Genomic DNA, 24,012 nt, shown 5'->3' with positions numbered 1-24,012 from the left:
GCCCCACGCCTCCCAAAACGATGTCATTTTGGGAGGTACGGAAGGGAGTTGACGTGATTATGTGTATTTGTTTATATCATTATGTGTATTTGTTTATACAATTATGTGTATTTTTTTTATACAGTTATGTGTGTTTGTTTATACAATTATGTGTATTTGTTTATACAATTATGTGTATTTCTTTATACAATTATGTAAAACGACGTCGTTTTGCATCAAGGCGCACAATGCAATGCGCGCCCTGGTGCACGATATAAATTGCCACTAACTAACTAATCATAATCCATAAACAATATCCGAATACAAAAGCGGCTCACATGCCATCAACTAAAGCTAACTACTATCTAAACTAGGAACCGCAACTCTGACTAGCGCGCTCACGCGCCAACTAATCTGCACCTTAAAAACATGCAGTGTAGCAACTGTTAGAGAATAATGCTAAGTAACCCACTCTCACGCGTTGAGTACAGTATAGGTAGATATAAGAAAACCATTTTGAGACTCGGAAATACATATATAGTCCTAAACAACTCTAACTTTAAAACTAAGATCAATACTCGAGACATACCAACAGACTCGACACTATAAAACACATAAAGATACTATCATGTAACCTAAGACCACAAGACAAGACAACAACAAGACTCAAACTCCATCCGCCAATCTGTTCCGCCAATCCAAGGCACAATAACACTCCAAAGGTACTGCAGCACTACACTCCAAAAGTACTGCAGCCTATAATATATCAAAGGTACTGTAGCACCACACTCCAAAAGTACTACAACCCACCGCATGACAAAGGTACTGCAGTACCACACTCCAAAAGTACTGCAGCCCACCGCATGAAGACCATAAAGGCTAATTTGGACTGTGCCGCGTCCACGATCTTGGAACGCGTGTGGATCTGGAACAGAAAGTACCACGAAAATGGGCCACTCGTGGATTGAGATCTGGGCGGAAAATCAGCATTTTAAATAGAGGCTTGTGGTGGGATTGACTATCATCTTTTTATTCCATCTTTCCACTTTGTATTTTCCAAGAGGACTTAGCTTAGATTAGTATTTCTCTCTCTAGATTAGGTTAGATTCAACTAGCTACATCTTTGATCTTCAATTCTTGAAGGAAGAAGAGATCTAGAAGCATGAAGAATTGACAACTCTCTTAGATTGTGGTGATCTTCTCTCCAATTTGTAGATTGATTTCACTCTATTGATTCAAGTTGGTAATCTTTCATCTTTTACTTTCAATTTCCATATTCTACATTGCAAACTTGCTTCAATTGATGATGATATGTGGCTAGATCTCTTAGGAGTTGGATTGGATTGCCTTGATTATGCATTCTTGATTTGTATTGATGAATTGATGAGATGTTGTGTAATTCTTGACCTAGAATACTTTTTTTTGTGAATGAGTTGTGTACGTGTGGCTTCTCTCTTCATTGATGGTCACAATAAGGGAGGATTATGAGAGTGGAAGTAGCAAGAAATTGTGCTTCCATGTAGTCTTACTCATTTGTTTTCCCCGTCCTTCGATCTGAGAGGGCAAGGCCCGGGAGGAGAGGTAGACCACGTGTTCGACGAAATGCCTTAGTCGACATAGGACCTAAGAGTCTAAGTCCTACGTGACTTAGTGATTGTGTTTTTTTCTCCCTAAAGTTAGTCATGCATTGCACTACCTCTTGTCTACCTTAGGCCATTAAATGCATTAGATCGAGTGCTTTCCATCCAATTCCCCGTTTTACATATTTGCTTGTTGTCTTTACATTCTTGCTCTCTACCTTTGCATCCATGCTTTCTTACACCTTGCATTCACCTAGTAAACTCTTGTGAATACATTAGCTATGATTGTCTTGCACTCCTCTTACTCCAATTTGTCATCCTTGTGAGATCGACACTCGGAGATTCCATCTCAGTTTACACTTTCCCATCCTACTAAACTACATCCATCAGGACCTTGGGGAAGACCACCTTCTCTAGCCACTCACTCATGGGGTACTTCCCCTTGCGAATGGCCTCTGGGTCGACCAGTATCTGCTTGGTAGCCGGGGGGCTTCTACGTGAGTTTCTCCGGGATGTTTTATCCCCGACCGACGTGGCGACGGAGCGGCCGCAATTGGGGTAGCCGACCCTTTCCACCTAGTATCTGCGACAGACCAGGCTAAGGCAGTTGATGACCCACCGATGGCTAGTGGGGCCGATCTGCGCACAATTGGCGGTTGGAGGGAGTCGGACGAAGTGTCCACGCCCTTGCCTTTATCGGCAGCAGTCAGGTGGGCGCGACCGGAAGCGCGGAGGAGTGCACAGCGGTCTGCCATCGATCCCATCGGGGGACTCATCGGCATGTTGTTTGTCGTTAGAGCTAAGTTCAACTTCCCGCTTGGGAACGGTGTGGTCGGCAACCAACGTTCCTTCGTTGTCCTAATCGTCTTCGCCCGACTTCTCCGATGACGATTCAGTGTCATTGTACCCTATAATGACAAAGAAGGTCAGTACATTGTCAGATCAGAACAAGCAAGAAGTTAGGCAATGTCCGAGAGCAAACTTGTGTTGGCTACGCCGTCGGGAAGAATGTTAGCCCTTTACATGGCCCGCAATCGCGACCAGTGCCTGGCAGAGATAAGCTCACCCTTGGTGATCCACTTGATAAGACCAGCTAGGCTGTCTGGGCAGGGTGGCCTCTTCTTAAGGAGGTAGTATGATGACTACCAGGTAGTCGGGAAATTAAAGACAATGTGAATAGGAACAGTTGGCCGGACAAACAGGAACTTCTCTTTCCAGCCCTTGTGGGAGGATTCCAGCTTGTCCAAGAACTTACGACCGTCCTGGGCACGAATTTGCACATAGCCCGGGGCGGCGGAGCCAACGACAGTCAGCCGGAACAGTTGATGGAAGAGGGGCAAAGAAGCTTGCACCTCAAGGCGGTGACAGTAAGTAAAAAAGGAGACTAGAAGACAGTAGGAGTTGTGCACTAGATGACCGGGCATAAGGCCATAGTACTGAAGGAGAAGGGAAAGAAAAGGAAAGACAGGCACTCGGAATCCACAACGAATGGACTGATAGTGGATCCGCACAAAACCGCCACCGGGCGTGTCGGTGACCAATCGATCACCAGGATGACGAGTAATCACCGCCGTGCCCAGTAGACGACAGGCGTGGTTATAGTCAACGGTAGTAAGGGTGGAACGACGGTCGACCAACCACTCTAGGTCTTTGAAGAAACCCGGATCCCTATCGATTGGAGGATTGACCGGGGCAATGGAGGTGGTTTCCGGGGCAGTCGACAAACGGGATGTAGTGGCCGGAGGGTTGGAAGTTACACCTTGGCGAACGATGGAGGAATAAGCGATAGGTGTTTGAGAAGACGACATAGTAACAAGAAAAAAAGCAAGAAGTAGAAAGGCTAACCTTGAAAGAAGTAAAGAAAGGGCGGACGTAGGTGAACAGAATTGTCTCCGACGGAAGTTGGGGGGCCAAAGAAAGTTCCTGCGACGCTGGAAAGAGTGAAGGAGGGGATGAGATTCACCGGGGATTAAAGAGGAGAAGGAAGAAGAGTGAAAGGGAAAAGGATGGAACGGCTAGGTTATTTATAAGTATGGACGGCCGCCTAGATCGTGACATGTGTCCTCCATCGAACGGCTGGGGGGAGAGACGTAATGTCTGAAAGGACGGCGACGAAAGGACGCCATCGAGACTATAACCGGTAGAATTCGAGGATATGCCTCAGTAATCGTACCATTTCCGGAACTAATCGGGATTTCGTCGTACGCCCGACTGAATGCGTACCCCAACTTAACTCCTCACGAAGGGATTGGCAAGAAACTGGTCAGGACCCGAGTTCTACAGTTGGTGATTTTATTCTACTTTTCTGAGTCGTCACTCAGCTAGACCTTAGAAAAGTGAGAGACTGGTGATAGATACCCACTAACCGGGCACTCAGCCAGATACGAAGCAAGCAATCGGGCATGGGTGCCTAGGACACTTAGCAGTTTGAAGGAAAAAGGACTCTGTTGTCCTGATGATCGCATGGCACCCAGGCGGTCCTTTTGTCGGCTCAGCTGGGCGACTAGGCTAAGTAGTCAGTGTGTCCCCGACCGGGTCAGCTAGTTGGCTCGGGTGGGTAACCAAGCTAGGCAGTCGACACGTCCTTGACTGAGTGCGCACTCCAGAGGCGGTTAAGGGCAGATTTAACGGAATTCTTTCCTTATGCGTCACGTAACTTCGTTTTCTCAAATTAGGAACATACTCCGGCAATTTAGGAAGTTTTCCTATGTCTATTTTAGTTAATTTCTTCTTTATTGCCTTCTTCAAGGCCATATTCCTTGTATAAATACCCCCCCCCCCCCCCCCCCCCGGTGTCACATTGTAGTGATTCTGATTTTTAATACACTTAACGTTACTCTGCTTCATTATTCTCTCGCATATTTTCTTTCTTTTACTTAGGGGATGTTTGGTTCATGGAAAATGTTTTCCAAAGGAAAATATTTTCCTTAAAGTGGAGGAAAATGTTGTTTTTTGATGTTTGGTTTATGGAATTCATTTTCCATTGGAAAATTAATTCCTCAAATGTGAGGAAAACAACATCCTTGGTTGGACCAAGGATTTTGTTTTCCATGGAAGATGGGAAGAAAAAGTGATATGATTTGACTATTTTACCCTTGTTTTCTTTCTTAATTATATTACTCTCATTAATTTGTAGGGGCATATAGGTCTTTATACTCGTTATTTATTACAATTTCAAATCTAACCAAACAATAGAATTAGTATTCCCAGTTATTCTTTTTCCTCCAACCAAACAATGAAATTCATCTTCCTAGTAATTGTTTTTTCATAAATTTCAATTCCACTTCCCTTAAAATATTTTCTACAAACCAAACGAGCCCTTAGTATTTTACATTAGTGTTGGCCCACCAACCGGCTACCCTTCAGCCATAAAATGAATATATATATATATATATATATATATATATATATATATATATATATATATATATATATATATATATATATATACACTTAATGTATAATATTATTAGTACAAAATAAATTATACTTACCTTAATAATTAATTATTAATATTATTGCCTAATAATTATGTATTGTTACCTTTTTCGGTGTAATTATTATAGTAATCTATAATTATGCTAATATTATTGGCATAAAATAAATTATTATTACCTTAATATATAACTAATTTTTAATATAATTTCATAATTTTTTATTAATGGTAATTATTCTAATAATTTTTCCTTTCTTCTTTGGTGTAATTACTATGGTAATGTATTTAAATATTGAAAGAGAATAAGTATTATAATTAATATAATTAATAAAATTATTATTGTAATTGCCACAATATTTGGTAATTATAATTAATATAATTAATGAAATTGAGAAATATAAGATTTCTTCCGTGAAAATATTTGTGACAATTTCATTAAATTATAATTAATAAAATATGAAATATAATTAAGGAAATTAAATTATAAAATTAACAAAATATAAACATTTATAAAAAAATTTTAAATACATACATACATACAAACATACATACACACACTTATGCACTATACTAATCATACAAAATTTAAATGCTACTTTTTAAATTTCTAAATGTAATTTTTAAATTATAAATCTATTAATATAAATCTATACTATTACTAAAAACAAAATCCTCGTTTCTTACTTTCCCGCCCAAACAATAAAAAAAAGTGAAAAAAATTATATTACCAATTAATAATACTAATAATAATTAGTAAAAACATTAGAAGTAAAATAGAAAAAAAATCATTAATTCACGAAAAGTAGAAAAGGAAATGGAATTCACTGATTAATTAATACTAACAATAATCAGTAAAAAAAGGTTTGTAGTAAATATGAAAATAAAAAAAATACCCTTAATTCACTAATAATTGAAAATATAAACAAAATTTACCGATTATTACTAATAATAATAATCAGTAAAATAGGAAAATAAAAAAGGAGTCTTAATTCAATAAAAATGAAAAAAAAATGAAAGATTGTGAAAAAAAAAAGTTATAATAAAGATAACAGTAAAAATTTTTTTAAAAAAATCCTACCAAAAATTAGAAAAATAAAAAAGATTCTTAATTCATGAAAAATAGAAAAGGAAACGGAATTCACTAATTAATTAATAGTAATAATAATCAGTAAAAAGATTAGCAGTAAAATAGGAAAATAAAAAAGATCATTAATTTACTAAAAATTTATAGTCTATACTATTACTAAAAACAAAATCACCATTTCTTATTTTCCCGCCCAAACAATAAAAAAGGGGAAAAAATTACCAATTAATAATATTAATAATAATTAGTAAAAAAGTCCGTAGTAAAATAGAAAAAAAATCCTTAATTCACAAAAAATTGAAAAGGAAACAAAATTCAATGATTAATTAATACTAACAATAATCAGTAAAAAAATTGTAGTAAAATAGGAAAATAAAAAATGATCCTTAATTCACTAAAAATGGAAATATAAACGGAATTTACTAATTATTACTAATAATAATCTGTAAAATAGGAAAATAAAAAAAGGAGTCATAATTCAATGATAATGAAAAAAAAAAAACGGAAGATTGTGAAAAAAGGGGGTCATAATAAGAATAACAGTAAAAAAAATTTCTACCAAAAATTAGAAAAATAATTTTTTTTTAATTCACGAGAAATAGAAAAAGAAACGAAATTCACTGATTAATTAATACTAATAATAATCAGTAAAAAGGTTAGCAGTAAAATATGAAAAAAAAAAGATCATTAATTCACTAAAAATGTAAAAAGAAACGAAATTCACTGATTAATACTAATAATAATCAGTCAAATTGAAAAATAAAAAAATCTTTAATTTACGAAAAATAGAAAAGGAAACGAAATCTACTAATTAATTAATACTAATAATAATCAGTAAAATTATATCCTCTTTTCAATAATGAATATTTTCTTAAAGTATATACACATACTATGCTTATCAATATAGAATTAAAAGTATATATATATATATATATATATATATATATATATATATATATATATATATATATATATACACACACACACACACACACACACACACACACACACACTTAATGTATAATATTATTAGTACAAAATAAATTATACTTGCCTTAATAATTGATTATAAATATTATTGCCTAAAAATTATGTATTGTCACCTTTTCGGTGTAATTATTATGGTAATTTATATACATATATATTTTTATACTTAATGTATAATATTATTAGCATAAAATAAATTATACTTACCTTAAGATATACGGATTAATTAATTTTAATATAATTTTTAAATTTTTATTAGTGGTAATTATTCTAATAATTTTTCTTTTCTTCTTTCGTGTAATTATTATGGTAATGTATTTAAATATTAAAAGAGAACAAATATTATAATTAATATAATTAATAAAATTATTATGGTAATTGACACAATATTTGGTAATTATAATTAATATAATTATTGAAACTAAGAAATATAAGATTTCTTCCCTAGAAATATTTGTGGTAATTTCATTAAATTATAATTAATAAAATATGAAATATAATTAAAGAAATGAAAGTATAAAATTAAAGAAACATGAATATTTATAATTGTTTTTAAAAATATACATATACTTATGCACTATAATAATCATACAATATTTAAATGCTATTTTTTAAATTTCTAAATGTAATTTTTTTAGTTATAATTCTATCAATATAAATTATAATTAATGAAATTATATTATAAAATTTTTCTATATACATATTAATAAATATTATGTGTATATACAATGTATTATACAATCATATAAGGAAAATGCGTCCGATTAAAGTTTAAATTTATTCATACAAAATTTAGAATTTACATATTTTTTTATTGATTTCTAAGTACAATTCTCTTAGTTAGTATTCATATTTTTAGAATTATAATATATATGAAATACAATTAGGAATAAATTAACTTAATTATGTGAATTTTTAAATAAATTTATCTAAATATATACATGATTAGAGATTATATTAACCATACAAAATTTTAATTTTAATTTTGTATGTTATGAAAATAGATACTTGACAAAATATATAAAAGTCAAATTATATTATTATATTGTACATTATAACATCTTTTCATTGTTTTCTATTTTTAATTTTAAATTCATAATATAAAAAAATTTCCGTGCAACGCACGGGTAAAACACTATATTTTTAAAAATAAAATTTGATAAATATCATAAATTAATTAGTACAATATCATTTCTGTTTATTATAATTAAAGAAAAAATAAATAATTCAAATATGTAAACCAATGATTTCAAAATGAAATTAATATACAGTTACAAATAAATATAGCATGATCATATTTACTTTAATTAATTTTAATTTTCTTAATGAAATGACTTTGCTTTATCAGTTTTTGATGAGAGACTAAGGGAGTGTGTGTGCCGCTGGAAAATATTGTTAAAATAAAAATACTTACAAATTTAAAATAATTTTAAAATAATTTTTTTAACCCCTCATAACATGTGTAAATCTTATATTTTTTAAAAATATAATTTGATAAATATCATAAATTAATTAGTACAATATCATTTCTGTTTATAATAATTAAAGAAAAAATAAATAATTCAAATATGTAAACCAATTATTTCAAAATGAAATTAATATACAGTTACAAATAAATATAGCATTATTAGATTTACTTTAAATAGTTTTAATTTCCTTAATGAAGTGACTTTTCTTTATCCATTTTTTGATGAGATACTAAAGGAGTGTTTGGATTGCTGGAAAATTTATACAATAATTAAAAAAAAAATCTATTTACTTGATTTTCTGCCAAAACAATAGTAAATAGTAAAGGTAAATTAAAAAATGAACAGAAATATTTCACAAAAATTCTCTACATCATCATCAATTAAAAATGGAACAAAAATTAGGTAAATTGAAAAACAAATGAATATTAATAATTGACTAAAAATTAAAAAATAAAAAAGAAGAAGCAGAAATTAGGTTAATTGGAAAAGGAAATGAGTATTAATAATTGACTGAAAATAAAAAATGATTAATAATTGACTAAAATGGAAAAAAAAAATTGTCAGATTATTGCATATTAATTTTTCACAATAATATTACACAGTAGAATAAATCAAATCACAATTATATCATAAATCTTTCACAATTTTAAACAATGGAACAGAAATTAAAAATGGAACGGCAATATTTCAATAATAATATTCTACATCATAAATTAAAAATGGTTCGGATAGGTAAAAATATCACTGCATCTGATATTCTAATTGACTGGAAATAAAAAAAAAATAATTGTCTAAAAATGAATCTGATATTACTAATTGACTGAAATTATAAAAGGAAATGAATATAATAATTGACTGCAAATAAAAAATGATTCATAATTGACTAAAATGAAAAAATAAATTGACAGATCATTGCATTTTAATTAAAAAAAAATAGAACGAAAATTAAAAATTGGACGAAAATATTTCAAATAATAATATTCTACATCATCAATAGTAAATGCATATTTTAAACTATAGTACAGGTAAATTAAAAATAGAACGAAAATATTTCAATAAACATATTCTACATCATCAATTGGAAATGAAACGAAAATTAGGTAAAAATATCAATGCATCTAACATTCTAATTGACTGAAAATAAAAAAGAATAATTGGCTGAAAATGAATCTGATATTACTAATCGACTAAAAATAAAAAGGATCACTAATTGACTGAAATTCTACTATTATATATTTTCACCCGAGTCACCATCCTTTTCGACTAAAGGTGTTAGCTCTAGACGAAGATGGACAAAATTGTTTTGTTACTACCAATGTTGTCTACAAAGAGGTTTGAATAGTGTGTCAATACAATCTGTGATATTATGTTTTTTTTTAAATGGAAAAATTGCTATATATCTAGACAAAAAATATATTTTTCATACAAATAAATTAGGATATCAATTTATTTTTTATAACTGAGTTGCTAGAGAACGAGCACATTTGCCTAATTTATAAAAATACTGAACAATGATAAATAAAATCTCCAAAGTTACAGCACCGCGTGCGTACATCTACATATTAGCTATTAATTTGAGCAATTAATAACATAAATACACATAAACAATCCAAATCATACATTCAATTACACTATATAATATTTGATGTTCTAATTTAAATAATTATATATCGATCCAAATATTCTTAATATATTACAACAAATTCATTTTGTGCATTGCACGGGCGCAAATACTAGTTTGAACTAAAAACTTGATAACTAATAGATAAATGAACTTTATGAATTTCTAGTCCAGTCCCTTTTTTCTCACCCCTACCTGTTGTGGTAATTTTCAATCATACGATTCGAACAGCTGTGTAGACTATGGTCCAAAAATACATAAAGTACGTTATTTTAACTTATAAAATACATTATTCTAATATCCACTATACTAATAAGAGCCCAAGAGAGTTAGGCCTATAATGGGTAGAAAAAATGGCGGTCACAGATTTTAATCAAATGAATGGCTCAGATTGATTAAAAGATTGATCAGATTTAAATTTTACACTAAAATCTACTATACTAATAAGAGCCCAAGAGAGTTAGGCCTATAATGGGTAGAAAAAATGGCGGTCACAGATTTTAATTAAATGAATGGCTCAGATTGATTAAAAGATTGATCAGATTTAAATTTTACACTAAAATTTCCTAAAATACCCACACACCGTTACTAATTCCGTTAAAATTTTAAGAATTGCCGTTAGTTCACCGTTAACTTACTCATTGATTTCAATAAAAAAAGGTCTTAGGTTCGAACCTCATCCTAATCAAAGTTGGCATAATTAGTACTCTATTTTACTCTTATTAAATTATATAAATAATAATTTAGTAGTTACAACAAAAAATAATACATATGCATTTCTTTAATTTAGAATTATGTGTCCACAATGCCTTTATTCAAAACAAAAAATTATTCATTATCAATAAATTAAATAAGAGAAATAATTTTATTAGTTATATTGTATTTATTTTTCTTCAATATAAAAATTCTTTATATTCAAATTTATTAATTGATTATATTCGCTACATTATCCTTACAATGTCTTTATTCAGTGAAAAAAAAAATTATTAATTATCAATAAATTAATTTTTTTTTTTTTTGAAAGACAAGGAAATCAGATTGCATTAAACTGTAACCAGAACAAAGGAAGGAAGAAAGTCCCTCCAGACAGAATGAGAGTCAGGCGCACTAATATGCTTTGCTAAAGCATGAGCTACCGTATTGGCATCTCTGCGTACAAATTTAATGGAGCATGAATGAAAAGAACGAAACAACTGTAAACATGAGTCCAAAATAATTCCTAGATACGAGCGATAGGTAGTCACATCGTGGAAGGAAGAAACCAGGACCGCGCAGTCTGTAAAAATCACCACATCCTGGAAATCGTGGTCCCGTAGCCATGAAAGGGCCTCACGTACTGCCATTGCTTCAGCTAGGAGGGGATCATTTGGACATATTAGTGGTCCGTTAGCAGCCGCCTCCAACCCTCCGTGTGCGTTGCATATATAAAAACCATAAGTCGGGGATGCTCCGTGGAAACCAGCGTCCGTGAAGCAGAATACTCCTCCAGGCGGCAGCAGCGTGGACTCCGAGACTGCCGGCAGTACAGTAGCAGGCAGATGAGCAGCCGGCAGTGGGTGGACAGCCGGTTCTTGGGGGACAGCCGGGGGTACGGGCGCAGGTGATCTGGAAGGCGCAGCCGGCGGGTGAAACGTGGAGTAGGCAGACCAATAACCATGAAAAGCGTGACATAGATGCGAGGGGGTCGGTAGAAAAGAGTCCCAAACAGCCATATTCCAGGCTCTCCAAATTTCGTAGAGTATTCCACAAATTTGTTCTTTTAGAAACCCAGCAGACGTTGCTGAGCATCCCAACCAAGCCTCCACCCACTGCATAAAATCACAACTATCAACATTAGGGATTAGAAGACGTGAAACATTCCACACACGTCTAGCATAAATACAAGTGCATAAAATATGCATAACATCCTCCTCATAGTCTCCACAAGCTGGGCAAATATTAGGAATTTCTACCCTCCTTCTAACCAAGTTGGTAGTAGTTGGCAAGATATTAGACAGAGCTTTCCATAGAAAAACCCTCCACTTGGGGGGGACCCTGAGCTTCCAAATGTTGTTCCAAACTGCTTGTGGGAGATTGGTCAACTCCCCTTGGCACCTATAACCATCTTTTACTGAATATTGTCCCCTAATGTCCCCTTTCCAAAACCAGTCATCCTTGAAATTAGTGCTCACCGGGATTTGTGAAATTAATTCCACGTCCCTGGGAACAAACAACTGAGCAATTAAATCCTGGTTCCATTTCCCCTGCTCAAGATCCAACAGATCAGCGACCATAAGATCTTAATGCTGGGCCACCTGAACCGTTAGTATAAACGGATTCTGGGAGTCAGGCAACCACGGGTGAAACCATACCTTAGAAGTTCTACCGTCCCCAATTCTGCGCCTGCAGCCACTACGAATCAGGTTCTGACTCGCCATAATGCTCCTCCATACATAACTCGGGTTTCCACCTAGGGTAGCTTCATAAAAGGTAGTATCACGATAGTATCTTGCCTTAAAAATTCTGGCCATTAAGGAATCCGGCTTGGTTAATAGTCGCCAACCCTGCTTCCCTAAAAGTGCCAAGTTAAACTCATGTAGCTTCTTAAAACCCATACCACCATACTTCTTGGGCACACACATTCTATCCCAGTTCATCCAATGTATACCATCCGTTGTAGTACTTTTTCCCCACCAGTACCTATTCATCAATCTTTCCAAAGAAGCACACAAAGATACAGGCAACAGAAAAATACTCATAGTGTACGTAGGCATAGCTTGTGCCACGCTCTTGAGTAGTATCTCTTTACCTGCCAAAGAAAACAACCTCTTATTCCACGAACCGAACCTTTGCCTCAATTTCTGCTCCACATAGGAGAAAACAAATTTCCTGTTCCTACCAACAACTGAGGGGAGTCCCAAATATTTACCAAAATCCTCCGCCTGCTCCACCCCTAAACTCATAGCAATAGCATCCCTGTCCAACAATAGGGTATTACGACTGAAAGAGATATTAGACTTATGGAAGTTTACCGATTGACCCGAGAACTGCTCGTATGTTTCCAAACACTGCTTCACCACCATAGTTTCCTGCATATTTGCCTTGAAGAACAGTAGGCTGTCATCCGCAAAGAAGAGATGGGAGATGGGAGGGGCCCCACGAGCCACTCTGCAGCCATGTATTCGTCCTTTAGCCTGGGCATCCTGCAATAATAAAGACAAGCCCTCCGCACAGATGATAAAAAGGTAGGGTGACAGGGGATCACCCTGCCTTAGACCCCTCGTGGGCAAGATCTCCTCACTCGGCTTCTCATTGACCAGAACCCTGTACCTGACTGTCCGCACACATAACATGATCAAATTAACCCATCTAGCATCAAAACCAAACCCCAACAACATACGTTCCACAAACCTCCATTCCATTCGGTCGTAAGCTTTTGCCATATCTAATTTTAGGGCTGCCCATCCCACTTGGCCCAACTGTTTCCTTCTCAGATAGTGACCTACCTCAGAAGCAATAAGAATGTTATCCGAAATAAGCCTACCTGGGAGAAACGCACTTTGTGATTCCGAGATAATACGATCCAATAGCGGTTTCATACGGTTAGCTATCATCTTAGCCATTACCTTATACACAACATTGCATAAAGCAATAGGCCTCAGATCAGTAACCAGCTCAGGGGAAGCCTTCTTCGGGATCAGGACAATATTGGCATCATTCAATTCAGGGGGAAAAGAAGATTGAGATAAGCATGAAAGGACAAAATCAGTAAAATCCTTACCAATAAGATCCCAGAACGCCTGATAGAACCCCGGATTCATTCCATCCGGTCCTGGCGATTTGTCTTTACCCATTGCAAACAGAGCATCCTTGACTTCCACAGGTTCGAAAGGACGCAGCAAGTCATCATTCTGAGCACGAGTGACACAGGGGGACAAGGTATCCACCTGGAAAGTTCCCGTATCTCCATTAGTCTGGAAAATTTGCTTATAATACTCCGTCACCAAAGAGACGAGCCCATCACCCTCTTTCCATACCCCATTCCCATCATTAAGCCTCAGAATGGAGTTCTTTCGTTTCCGGTTCGTGGCATACTGATGAAAGAACTTCGTGTTTCGATCCGCCCCTTGCAGCCAGTGCTGCTTGGCCCGTTGCCTCCAAAAAGACTCCTCCTGCAACAAGACGGCATTCAACTGCCCATCTAGCTGCCTGAAGCGCCCTAAAGAAGGTGGGTCCATCTGTCCTCTCAAACTATTCATCTCTCTTTTTATTGCCTCAATCCTGGAACCATACTTGTGGAAGTGTTCTCCCCCCCACCTCTTGAGACCCCGACCACACAACAACAACCTCTCCTGAAAACCAAGCCCCTGCGTATTCGTCCACTCCTCCACCACCACTTCCCTACACCCCTCATCTCTTAGCCGAGCGTTCTCAAAACGGAAGCCACGCGCCCGCCGTGGTGAATCCGTACTATACACATCCAGGAATAGAGCCGTATGATCCGACCTCACTGTTTGAATGTTATATAGTCGGGCGTTTCCATGTAAACCCCTCCAGGCCGCATCCGCCACCACCCTATCCAGACGTTCCTCTACCCAATCCGGAGTCCCCTTACCCTGCTCCCAAGTGTAAGGGTATCCCAACATAGGTAAAGTAGATAAACCACAGTCCTCCAATGCTTCCCCAAAACCCTCCAACCACCGTACAGGATGCGGGCGTCTCCCCCTCTTCTCTGATTGTGATAGCAGATCGTTGAAATCCCCCAAAACCACCCAAGGAAGGCCAGACGCGTCCTTAAGTGATCTCAGGAAATCCCATGCCTCCCTCCTTCTTGAACTCTGAGCATAACCATAGAAACAAGTCAATCTCCAATGATGCCGGTTTGGGAGGGACACCACAAGATCAATATGATTATGAGAGTACTTCGTTAAACGGACTCTATTATTCTTTGCCCAGAGAAAACCCATACCACCCTTCTGCCGCACACTATCCACGCCAAACCCACCCTCAAACCCAAGTTTTACACGGAGTCTCTCCACATGACTCCTATCCACCATTGTTTCCATGAGATACACAAATTCAGGCTTCTTCTTGGACACCAGGTCCACAATCTCTCGAACTGTCTGTGGATTGCCCAAGCCACGACAGTTCCAGCTCAGGACACTCATTGAGGAGGGCGGGCCTGATCCACATGTCCCGCCAAACAAGAAGAATCAACCATCATCACTCCCTCGCTCACCCTCTCACCACCTGCCACCTCACCATTCTCCCCCCTTCTCCGCTTTGGGTCAACCCACACACCCTCATCCTCCCCTGACCGAACAACCCCCACACCCGCCACACCCGACCCACTCAGCCGCACACCTCCCGGGTGCGGTAACCCCCCGGCCACCTGCACCTGTTGAAAACCCGCCCCCCGGCCACCTGCCCCTCCCAAGCCCAAGCCACGATGCATCATCTCCCCTTTCTGTAACCAATTTTCTCCAACCGCCTTAGCTGGAGAATTACCCCCAGCCTTCATGCTTAATCCAAACGGGTATTGAGCTGGCTTCAAACCGGACACACGGGCATCTAAACAAAACTTATCTGTATGCCCTAACTTCCCACAGAAGAAACAGAACATATGTAAGCGTTCATATCGGAAATTTACCCATGTCCAAGAATTGTCCTGCAAAATCATCTTCATACGTCTCTTCAGTGGCGCCGTAACCTCCACCGTTACCTTGACCCTATAAAACGTTGTCCAGGGCCTCACAAAATTCCTCTCATCCAGCTCCACAAACAAACCAAGAAAGTCCCCGACTTTCTCCAGAACTTTGTCCGTACGATACCCGACCGGCAAGTCGTGCACCTGTACCCAAAAATTAATAGTATTCAACAACACTTGGGTGGGATGTTCACCTGGACGTAGTGGTTGACAGATCAACGTAGCATTCTTGAACGCCCATGGACCATTGTCCAACACATATGCAAGATCCGTATTGTGATAAAAAGTGAACAAATAAAGATTCGGTTGAATCTCTGCAACCTGTATCCCCATTAATGGCCTCCAGACGGACGCCATCACCTGCCTCATCACATCGAACTTAATAGTTCTATCAGTTAGGAACCGTCCGACCATCTGCCAGTACTGAACCGCCATCCCTTCTGCAATCGCCAATCCATCATCCTCCCCGAAACGGACTCCCACTTCCTCCTCCTCCAGCCTGATTTCCGAACAGCCTTGTACAAGGTCCTGGACATCCATGCTTCGCCTTCGGACAGTGTTAGACAAATTGCTTGGATCTCAGCTCTCGGCCAGGAACACTCGATTAGAATAATCGCCGAACCAGAAACCTGTACGCACTCCGTGGAACCTTCCGCAACTTACCACGATAACCAACACAAAAAAACGACCGCCAAACCAATCGAAGAACAGTAATCCGCAATTCAGACGAGAAACCTAGAAGAGTTTCCGATCGTGTATGGTAACAACATGCAAAAAAACGCGAAAAACCCTAGATACCAGGGAGAAAGATGAAAAACCCTAGATACCAGGGAGAAAGATGAAAAACCCTAGATACCAGGGAGAAAGATGAAAAACCCTAGATAGATGGAAGAATATCAATAAATTAATTAAAAGAAATATTTTCATTAGTTATATTGTCTTTATTTTTCTCAAATGTAAAAATTTTTACATTCAATTTTATCAATTGATTATATTCACTACATTATCTATTATCTTTTTTGTGCACTATTTTTCTAATTAAATATCAAAGTTATAATACAAAATAATGTTATATATTTATTTACCAAGTATTTTATTAATACCATGAAAAAATTAAAAAAATATAATTAATAAAGCCAACCATATTAACTACTTGAGAGATTTTGTGACAAAGAGAGTATTCAAATCACACAACAAATTGAAGTGAGAACTATCTCGCAATGTCCTTGTTTGACAACCAGCAGTTAGCGGTTAGCGTTAGCGGATTATACTAACGAATTTGACCAGCGAATTTATTTAATTATTAACATTGGGTAGAAAAAATGACCGCCAAATTATTAAATCAATGAATGGTTCATATTGTTCAGGTTTTAATTTTTTTCTTTTAAGATTTTCTAATTTATCCTTAATTATATGATTATCCATTTAACTTTTCCGTTAATTCACCGTTAGTCTAATTCTAATATTAAAGTCTAATATAGAATTATAACTACACCATTAATCTAATTCTAATATTAAAGTCTTAATAGAACTTAACCACAAATCCTAATGTCGGAATCTCCTCAAACAATATTAGTATATATTAAATATTTTATGCCATAATTTTTATTTGTTTTCTCTTATGTCCCATATTTGGTTTCAACCATACCTATACAATTATTTTATTGACAATTATAATCAATCTTGACTATATTATCTTGCATTTGTAAACTTAGAATTACCTATTTAACCCGCACGGGCTTAGCTCAATGGTTTAGTGGGTAGTATTTGGGAGAAGAGACCAAGGTTTAAACTTCGGCGGCGGCAGTGCGGGAATTATGTCCAAAGTGGGCAGATTCCTTGTGCGTATCAGCATTTGGCCCTGTCTACTGAACCATTGAGTCACCGTGATTTACAACTTCTCACAATGCTCTGTCGGGTCGGAGTGTGGGGAGCCCTTGGGGTTGGGGATTCAACCTTTTGGAGAAGAATTACCTATTTAAATACGCAAATTCAACCTTCAATTATCTATGCATGAACAATTTCAATATAATCCTGCATTAATATACTTTAAAGTACTTATTTAAAAAAAACATTGGGCATTATCAAATCGCGCAATGCGCGTAAAAAACTAGTATAAAGTATATAATTCTAACTCATAAAATCTATTATCTTATTCCACAAATTTCATTATTTTAACACATAAAATATATTATATATGATTCTAACTTATAAAATACATTATCTTAATTAAAAAATTTTATTATTCTAACACATAAATTACATTATTCTAATATATTAAATATATTATTTTATTTCAAAATATTTATTATTTTAACCCATGTATAAAACACAAAATTTCTTTTTTTTAATATCAAAATGACATTATTTTGAACTATAATCTACATAATAATTTAACCCAACAGGGTAGCTCAAGTGGCAAATGAGCTCTCTTTGTGGGGGAGAATTCCGGGATAACCTGGGTTTGATTCCCACAAGTGACGATTCCCTTTGGGCCAGCTTCTGTGCCTCTCGGAGCGAACTGGGTGGACCTGGACCGTTAAACGGACAGAGAAAGACCCGGATCACAATGTGTGGTTTCCACCAAAAAAAATCTACATAATAATTTGCAAGTAATTTCCCTAGAATTAACGTTCATATTACAATTGGGTTCCGAGCCTCCAGAGCACATTAATCACCACATCACATCAAACACGGTAAGAGTACGACCACCCACGCCTTTGAATTTCAAAACCATTATAATACTCCGTATTAAATTTAGTGGGAAATCCATCCTCGGGACAGAGACCGACACGGCGACACTATTTTACGCCCACACTGGCACACTGTTTCGGCACATTCTAAAATACCCAAAACACAAGAATCAGGGTTCTTGCTTCTTTTGATCATAAATCTTTCCAATGGCCAGGTACCAAAAATCTTCTTCCGCCAAAACCCCTTTGTACCTTTCGGTTTTGTTCGCACGCACACTGAATAAAGCTGTTATTTTTTTGTTTTCGGATGATTATATTGTGAAAACGATTCCAAATTTACCAATGCATGATGATTCTTACCATCAGAAAGGATTTATGTAAATTTTATCTAATTAAAGTGGGGAAATATCCCAACTTTATGAGTCTGTGCGACTCTGCTAGTCATTAGAATGGCTTAAAGTTCGGATTTTGATCAAAACGTGGAGTTGTGTTTGTCCGCTGAGTTTGTAAGAGTAGAGGTTGAGTTTAATCAAGAGTTGGGTTTTAGTTTCTTTGTATAAATTTTGACCCATCTGCTGTTTTCTTTGGAATGGTTTTTGATGTTTTGCCTATGCTGCATTTTTGGGTGTATAGAAGTAGTAGATATTAATGCTTGTAATTATCATTCAAACTGTTAAAATTCAGTTTCTGTACTGTTAGTTTTGGTGTTTCTAGTTTCATTTAGCATTAGCATTGCAATTAGCTGGTGTCTAAGCCTTAAAGGAGTTCTATATGTTTGATTGAGCTCCATGACTATGTGTTTAGTTTTAACTTTCACATGTAATTGTGCCAAATTCTATGCATATTAAATAATGGGATTGTTAAGAGTTCCACAGTGATAACTAAGACAGAACATATGTGTTTATAAGACCATGAGTCAGACTAGCTAATTGGTTGGATTCAATCTTTTAGTGTGGTTTGGTCCATGTGTATTATAGCCTAATTGAGTAATCCTAGCCCAATCTAAGATTATAAGCATTCTTTTGTTTGTTACACTATTGTTTGAATTCTGATATGTTTATGCAATTGCAATTTCTAGTATTGCGTCTTTTTGTTTCTCGAGGTATGTTTCCGCATGTTAAGCATTGAGAATAATTTGTAGCAGATTTTAGGTTAATGTAGAGCTCTACAAGTTGATAATAGCACCACCATGATAGACTAGTTGGAGTTCTGATTCTATAAATTTGGTATTATGTATTGTAGTCGAGTATATATATATGGTTTGATTGACCTGTGCAGACAAGCGTGGTTGGTTGATCCTAATAGGCTTGCAACAAAGATTCTTAGTGCATCAAGCGATCCAAAAAGAACCAACTGGAAGAGTAATCCCACAAAAGCTTGTCCTAATTGCCAGTATAGAATTGACAACAGTGATGTAAGATTCTAAATCCCGGAACTTTATTTCTGTTGATAAGTTATAATTTTCTTAATATTTCCTTTCACGTGTAAAAAGTTGATTTTGTGATTTTGAAGAAATATTCAATTGAGAAAGGAACTTTGTACAGTAACTATGTTCATTTTTATAAAGTCGGAGACTAATTACAGTCAACTTCACTGAATCACTTCATTATTGTTCTCCATTTTAGAGCTAAAAAATAAAATTAAAATCTGTTAATTTCAGGTAACTCATGAATGGCCAGGATTACCAAGAGGGGTGAAGTTTGATCCATCTGATCAAGAGATTGTCTGGCACTTAATTGCGAAAATTGGAGCCGAAGATTTGCAACCTCATCCTTTTATTGATGAGTTCATTCCAACAGTTGACGAAGATGAAGGAATCTGCTATACACATCCTCAAAATTTACCTGGTATGAACTATAATTAGCATTACTTATCTGTAATTAGCATTACTTATCATAATCTCTGTGCTTTTAGGTATTAAGATGGATGGAAGTTGTTCACACTTCTTTCACCGAGCAATAAAAGCCTACAATACAGGAACCCGAAAGCGCCGAAAGATACATGGTGATAATTTTGGAGATGTTCGTTGGCACAAGACTGGTCGCACAAAACCCGTTCTCTTGGATGGTGTACAAAAAGGTTGTAAGAAGATAATGGTTCTATATGTCACCCCAGCCAAGGGTGATAAACCGGAGAAAACGAATTGGGTTATGCATCAGTATCACCTTGGAACAAGCGAAGATGAAAGAGATGGAGAATATGTCATCTCCAAGGTGTATTATCAGCAGCAGCAGCAGGTTAAGCATAATGAGAAAAGTGAATGTCAATCCCCGAAGGGCCATGAATGTTTGACTGTCAAGGTAGATCCCGTAACTCCCAAATCCGTGACTCCAGAACCCCCACTTACAGAAAGAAGATTTTCAAGCTCAGATGCAGTATCCTCGACCCCGGCAGCTTACAGTAGCTCCAATATTCAGGTAGGTTCAAGAACCAAGGTAGTATACTAATTCAAATGGTATTTACAAGGGATGATAATTCGTGAAATAGGAATGTAAAATCACACTTCAAAATGGCCCAGTTGTCCACTTGAGTGGAGTGTTAAGAGTCCGCATTGATAACATAAGTGAGAATATATAGGTTTATAAGTCCATGGGTTAGACTAGCTAATTCGTTGGATTCAATCTTTTACTCTTTTAGTGTGGTTTGATCCATGTGCATTATAGCCCAATTGAGTGACCCTAGCCCAATATTATTTATAACAGGCCTGAATATGAGTTCCTTGAAACTCTTCTGCTTTGTAAATATTTTGCTTTAATGTTTGTTCTCATGCAAGAATATATATTCAACTTATTTGCTTTACACTTCAGCATCAGGAGGTGAACTACATTGAAGACCACATGGAAACTCCATTTCAGAAGTCTGGTAATCATGACCTAATCACTGAGAATCAAATTGATGAAATGGAGGTGAAAAATGAAAATGAAAATGAAGCTGGTGATGACCCGAAATGGTATGAAATTGGATCGCAGAACATAATGGATTCGCAGCAGCTTGCGGAATATATATCATTGTGTGATGAATTTATCTTGAGCCAATCTCCAAATAGGGAGGATCAGCAAAACCATAAAGAAAAGAAGTGCAAGGCCCGTCTTTCTGATCATTATGCATGCCTGGGAGCGGAGGTTTTGAAAAAAGATTTAGAAGAGTGCCAAGATTATGAGCTTGATCAAGCCAACATTATACTAGACACTCCACCTGACTTTCGGCTTAGCCAACTTGTAATTCTATTTTTTTAAAATTTATTTTGTTTTTTTTTTTTTTTGTTTTTTGTTTTTGTTTTTTCTGACTTTTGATTGTTCATGTTTGAAATTCAAATTTCTGCAGGACTTTCCATCACAGGACAGTTTCGTTGCTTTCGGTGGGCACAAGATTGGTTCTGAAGAGCAAGGAGATTAACATCATCATTTGACAGATTTTGCTCCAAAGTGGACTGCTAACTCCCCCAATATCGCTATTTCTTTTTGAGGCATGCTTAGGTGAACTATGCCTAAATGCCAGTGAATGGTATTAATATTTCATGCAGTATCTAGCTTTTTAACCGTATGCCATAAGGGTCGGTCTTTTCCATTTTTGAAGCCAGATTAACTGCACGTTCAATGCTACTTATTTCCTATGAGTGGTGGTGAGCTTGGTGTTGTATCATGTTTTGTCACAAATTATATATATTGTATATATGCTAAACACCTGATGTCTGTTGGCGTATTAACTATTTTCCTCATGGCCAAAAGTCGGCTTATACACTGAGGCTTACCCTACACCTATTTGGCAGTTACTGATTGATCTTTTATTTCCAGTTACTTGGAGGCTAACCATTGTTCTTATTATAGTTGTGTCTAAGAGGATAAGCTTATTGTGGAAGTCCTTCCATTTTTGGTTTGGAATTTTCTCAATGAAAAATGTTTGTTCTTGAAAAGCTTAAACAATAGTGTTTTGTTTCCCTTCTGATATTGGACAGAAGAGGACTTGACAGTTTGCAGTTCTGCTAATATCTAAAGTATTTGATGTCTTGTCTGAAACAATGAGATGAAAGCACAGCTAAGAGCATCCACAATGGTTGGGGAGAATTGTGGGATAATGTAAGAGTGATTAGGAGAGAGAAGGAAAGGGAGAAAAACAAAAAAGAAAAAAAAAAAAAAATTAAAAAAAAAAAAAATAAATAAAAAGCAGTTGCGTCAGGGACGCTGGTCAGCGCGCCTGACGCGCCACACGGGCGCGTGCACTGCACGCGCCCGTGTAGCATGGGCTGTGCGCGTTTCGCGCACAGCCAATGTTAACTTCTTCTTTTTACTTTTTTATTTTTACTGACATTATCTCCATATTTGCAGAGCAAATATCTTCTAAAATAATCCCACCCCACATTTGTTATTAACCCCACCCAAGATAATTCATCTGACAATAACTCCACAATAACCACTGATGTGGATGCTCTAAGATGCTTGGGAAGATCATGATCCAACATGTAGTAAGGGTAAGCCTCACCTATCTGTTTCAACTTTGAAGAATATTATTCTCTAGTTAATTTAAATATAATGATTGTTTACACATTGGATGCATTCAATAGATATTATGGTGATTAACATTTAGGGTGTGTTGGTTCATGGTTTAGCTATTAGGAATGGAATCAAAGTCATTGTTATTGTTTGGTTGACAAGTTTCTAGAAAATTACTATGCTAATAAAATTATGGTGATTAACATTTAGGGTGTGTTGGTTCATGGTTTAGCTATTAGGAATGGAATCAAAGTCATTGTTATTGTTTGGTTGACAAGTTTCTAGAAAATTACTATGCTAATAAAATAAGAATTTCGTTCAATCCCATGAGTGGTGAGATTGTTAAGTTTGGATTAGTACTTTTAGAATTTTTATTTTATTTTTTTATTCATATTGGTGGCTTGGAGGTTTTTATATTTGAATAAATTGTCTAGATTTTTGTTCTTGTATTTTTAAAACTTTTATTCCTATTATAAAATCATACATAACCAAACATCAATATTGGTAATCATTCCAATTCCATCTTACTACCAAACATGCAACATACTTTCACCAAAACCTATTATCATTACCAAGTATTTGATTCCGATTCCGATTCTGATTCTCATGTGCGAAAATCTTGCCTTCTCTTTAACGTAAATAACCATGTACTCTAATAATAGTATGGGGTTAAGAATTATAAGAAACAACATGAGTCGTCCCCCCTTCTCCCTATTTGCAAAATCATAATGCATGTCCAGTTGACCCTGCACCAGGCCAGTGCTCGAATCACACAATATTGCTTAGTCATGCAACGCCAAGAGGGACCGGGTAAGAGGTCGCGATAGGAATCAGGCTAAGGTGGCGACACTAAATCTCGAAAACAGACTAAAAAGGACCATCATAACTCTGGCCTAATAGCACAGTGTGCTTCGCGTGTGGGTGTAAAAGGCACAGAAGCATTTTGCTCGTGTGAGTGTAAAAGGCACTAAAGCATTTTGCTCGTGT

At 36.0% G+C, this 24,012-nt stretch overlaps 1 protein-coding gene across 2 annotated transcripts; it reads left to right on the top strand.

Annotated features, from left to right (window-relative positions):
- The first annotated feature begins 18,595 nt into the window (after window positions 1-18,595).
- On the top strand, window positions 18,596-22,455 carry LOC109164114 (NAC domain-containing protein 8-like). Of its 2 annotated transcripts, none has more exons than XM_019312879.1 (6): window positions 18,596-18,750; window positions 19,814-19,949; window positions 20,196-20,382; window positions 20,450-20,952; window positions 21,349-21,753; window positions 21,860-22,455. In XM_019312879.1, the coding sequence occupies exons 1-6, from the start codon at window positions 18,743-18,745 to the stop codon at window positions 21,929-21,931; spliced, it is 1,311 nt and encodes a 436-aa protein (XP_019168424.1). In that variant the 5' UTR covers window positions 18,596-18,742; the 3' UTR covers window positions 21,932-22,455. The 2 variants fall into 2 exon arrangements, with proteins under 2 accessions (XP_019168424.1, XP_019168422.1); XM_019312877.1 differs by having other exon boundaries at window positions 18,600-18,750; window positions 21,343-21,753.
- The last annotated feature ends 1,557 nt before the right edge of the window (window positions 22,456-24,012 follow it).

The sequence above is a fragment of the Ipomoea nil genome, unplaced genomic scaffold (genome assembly GCF_001879475.1).
Source record: "Ipomoea nil cultivar Tokyo-kokei standard unplaced genomic scaffold, Asagao_1.1 scaffold3056, whole genome shotgun sequence".
NCBI lineage: Eukaryota > Viridiplantae > Streptophyta > Magnoliopsida > Solanales > Convolvulaceae > Ipomoea > Ipomoea nil.
The sequence above is the reverse complement of the archived record's forward strand: the minus strand, read 5'-3'. Positions and strand labels throughout refer to the sequence as shown.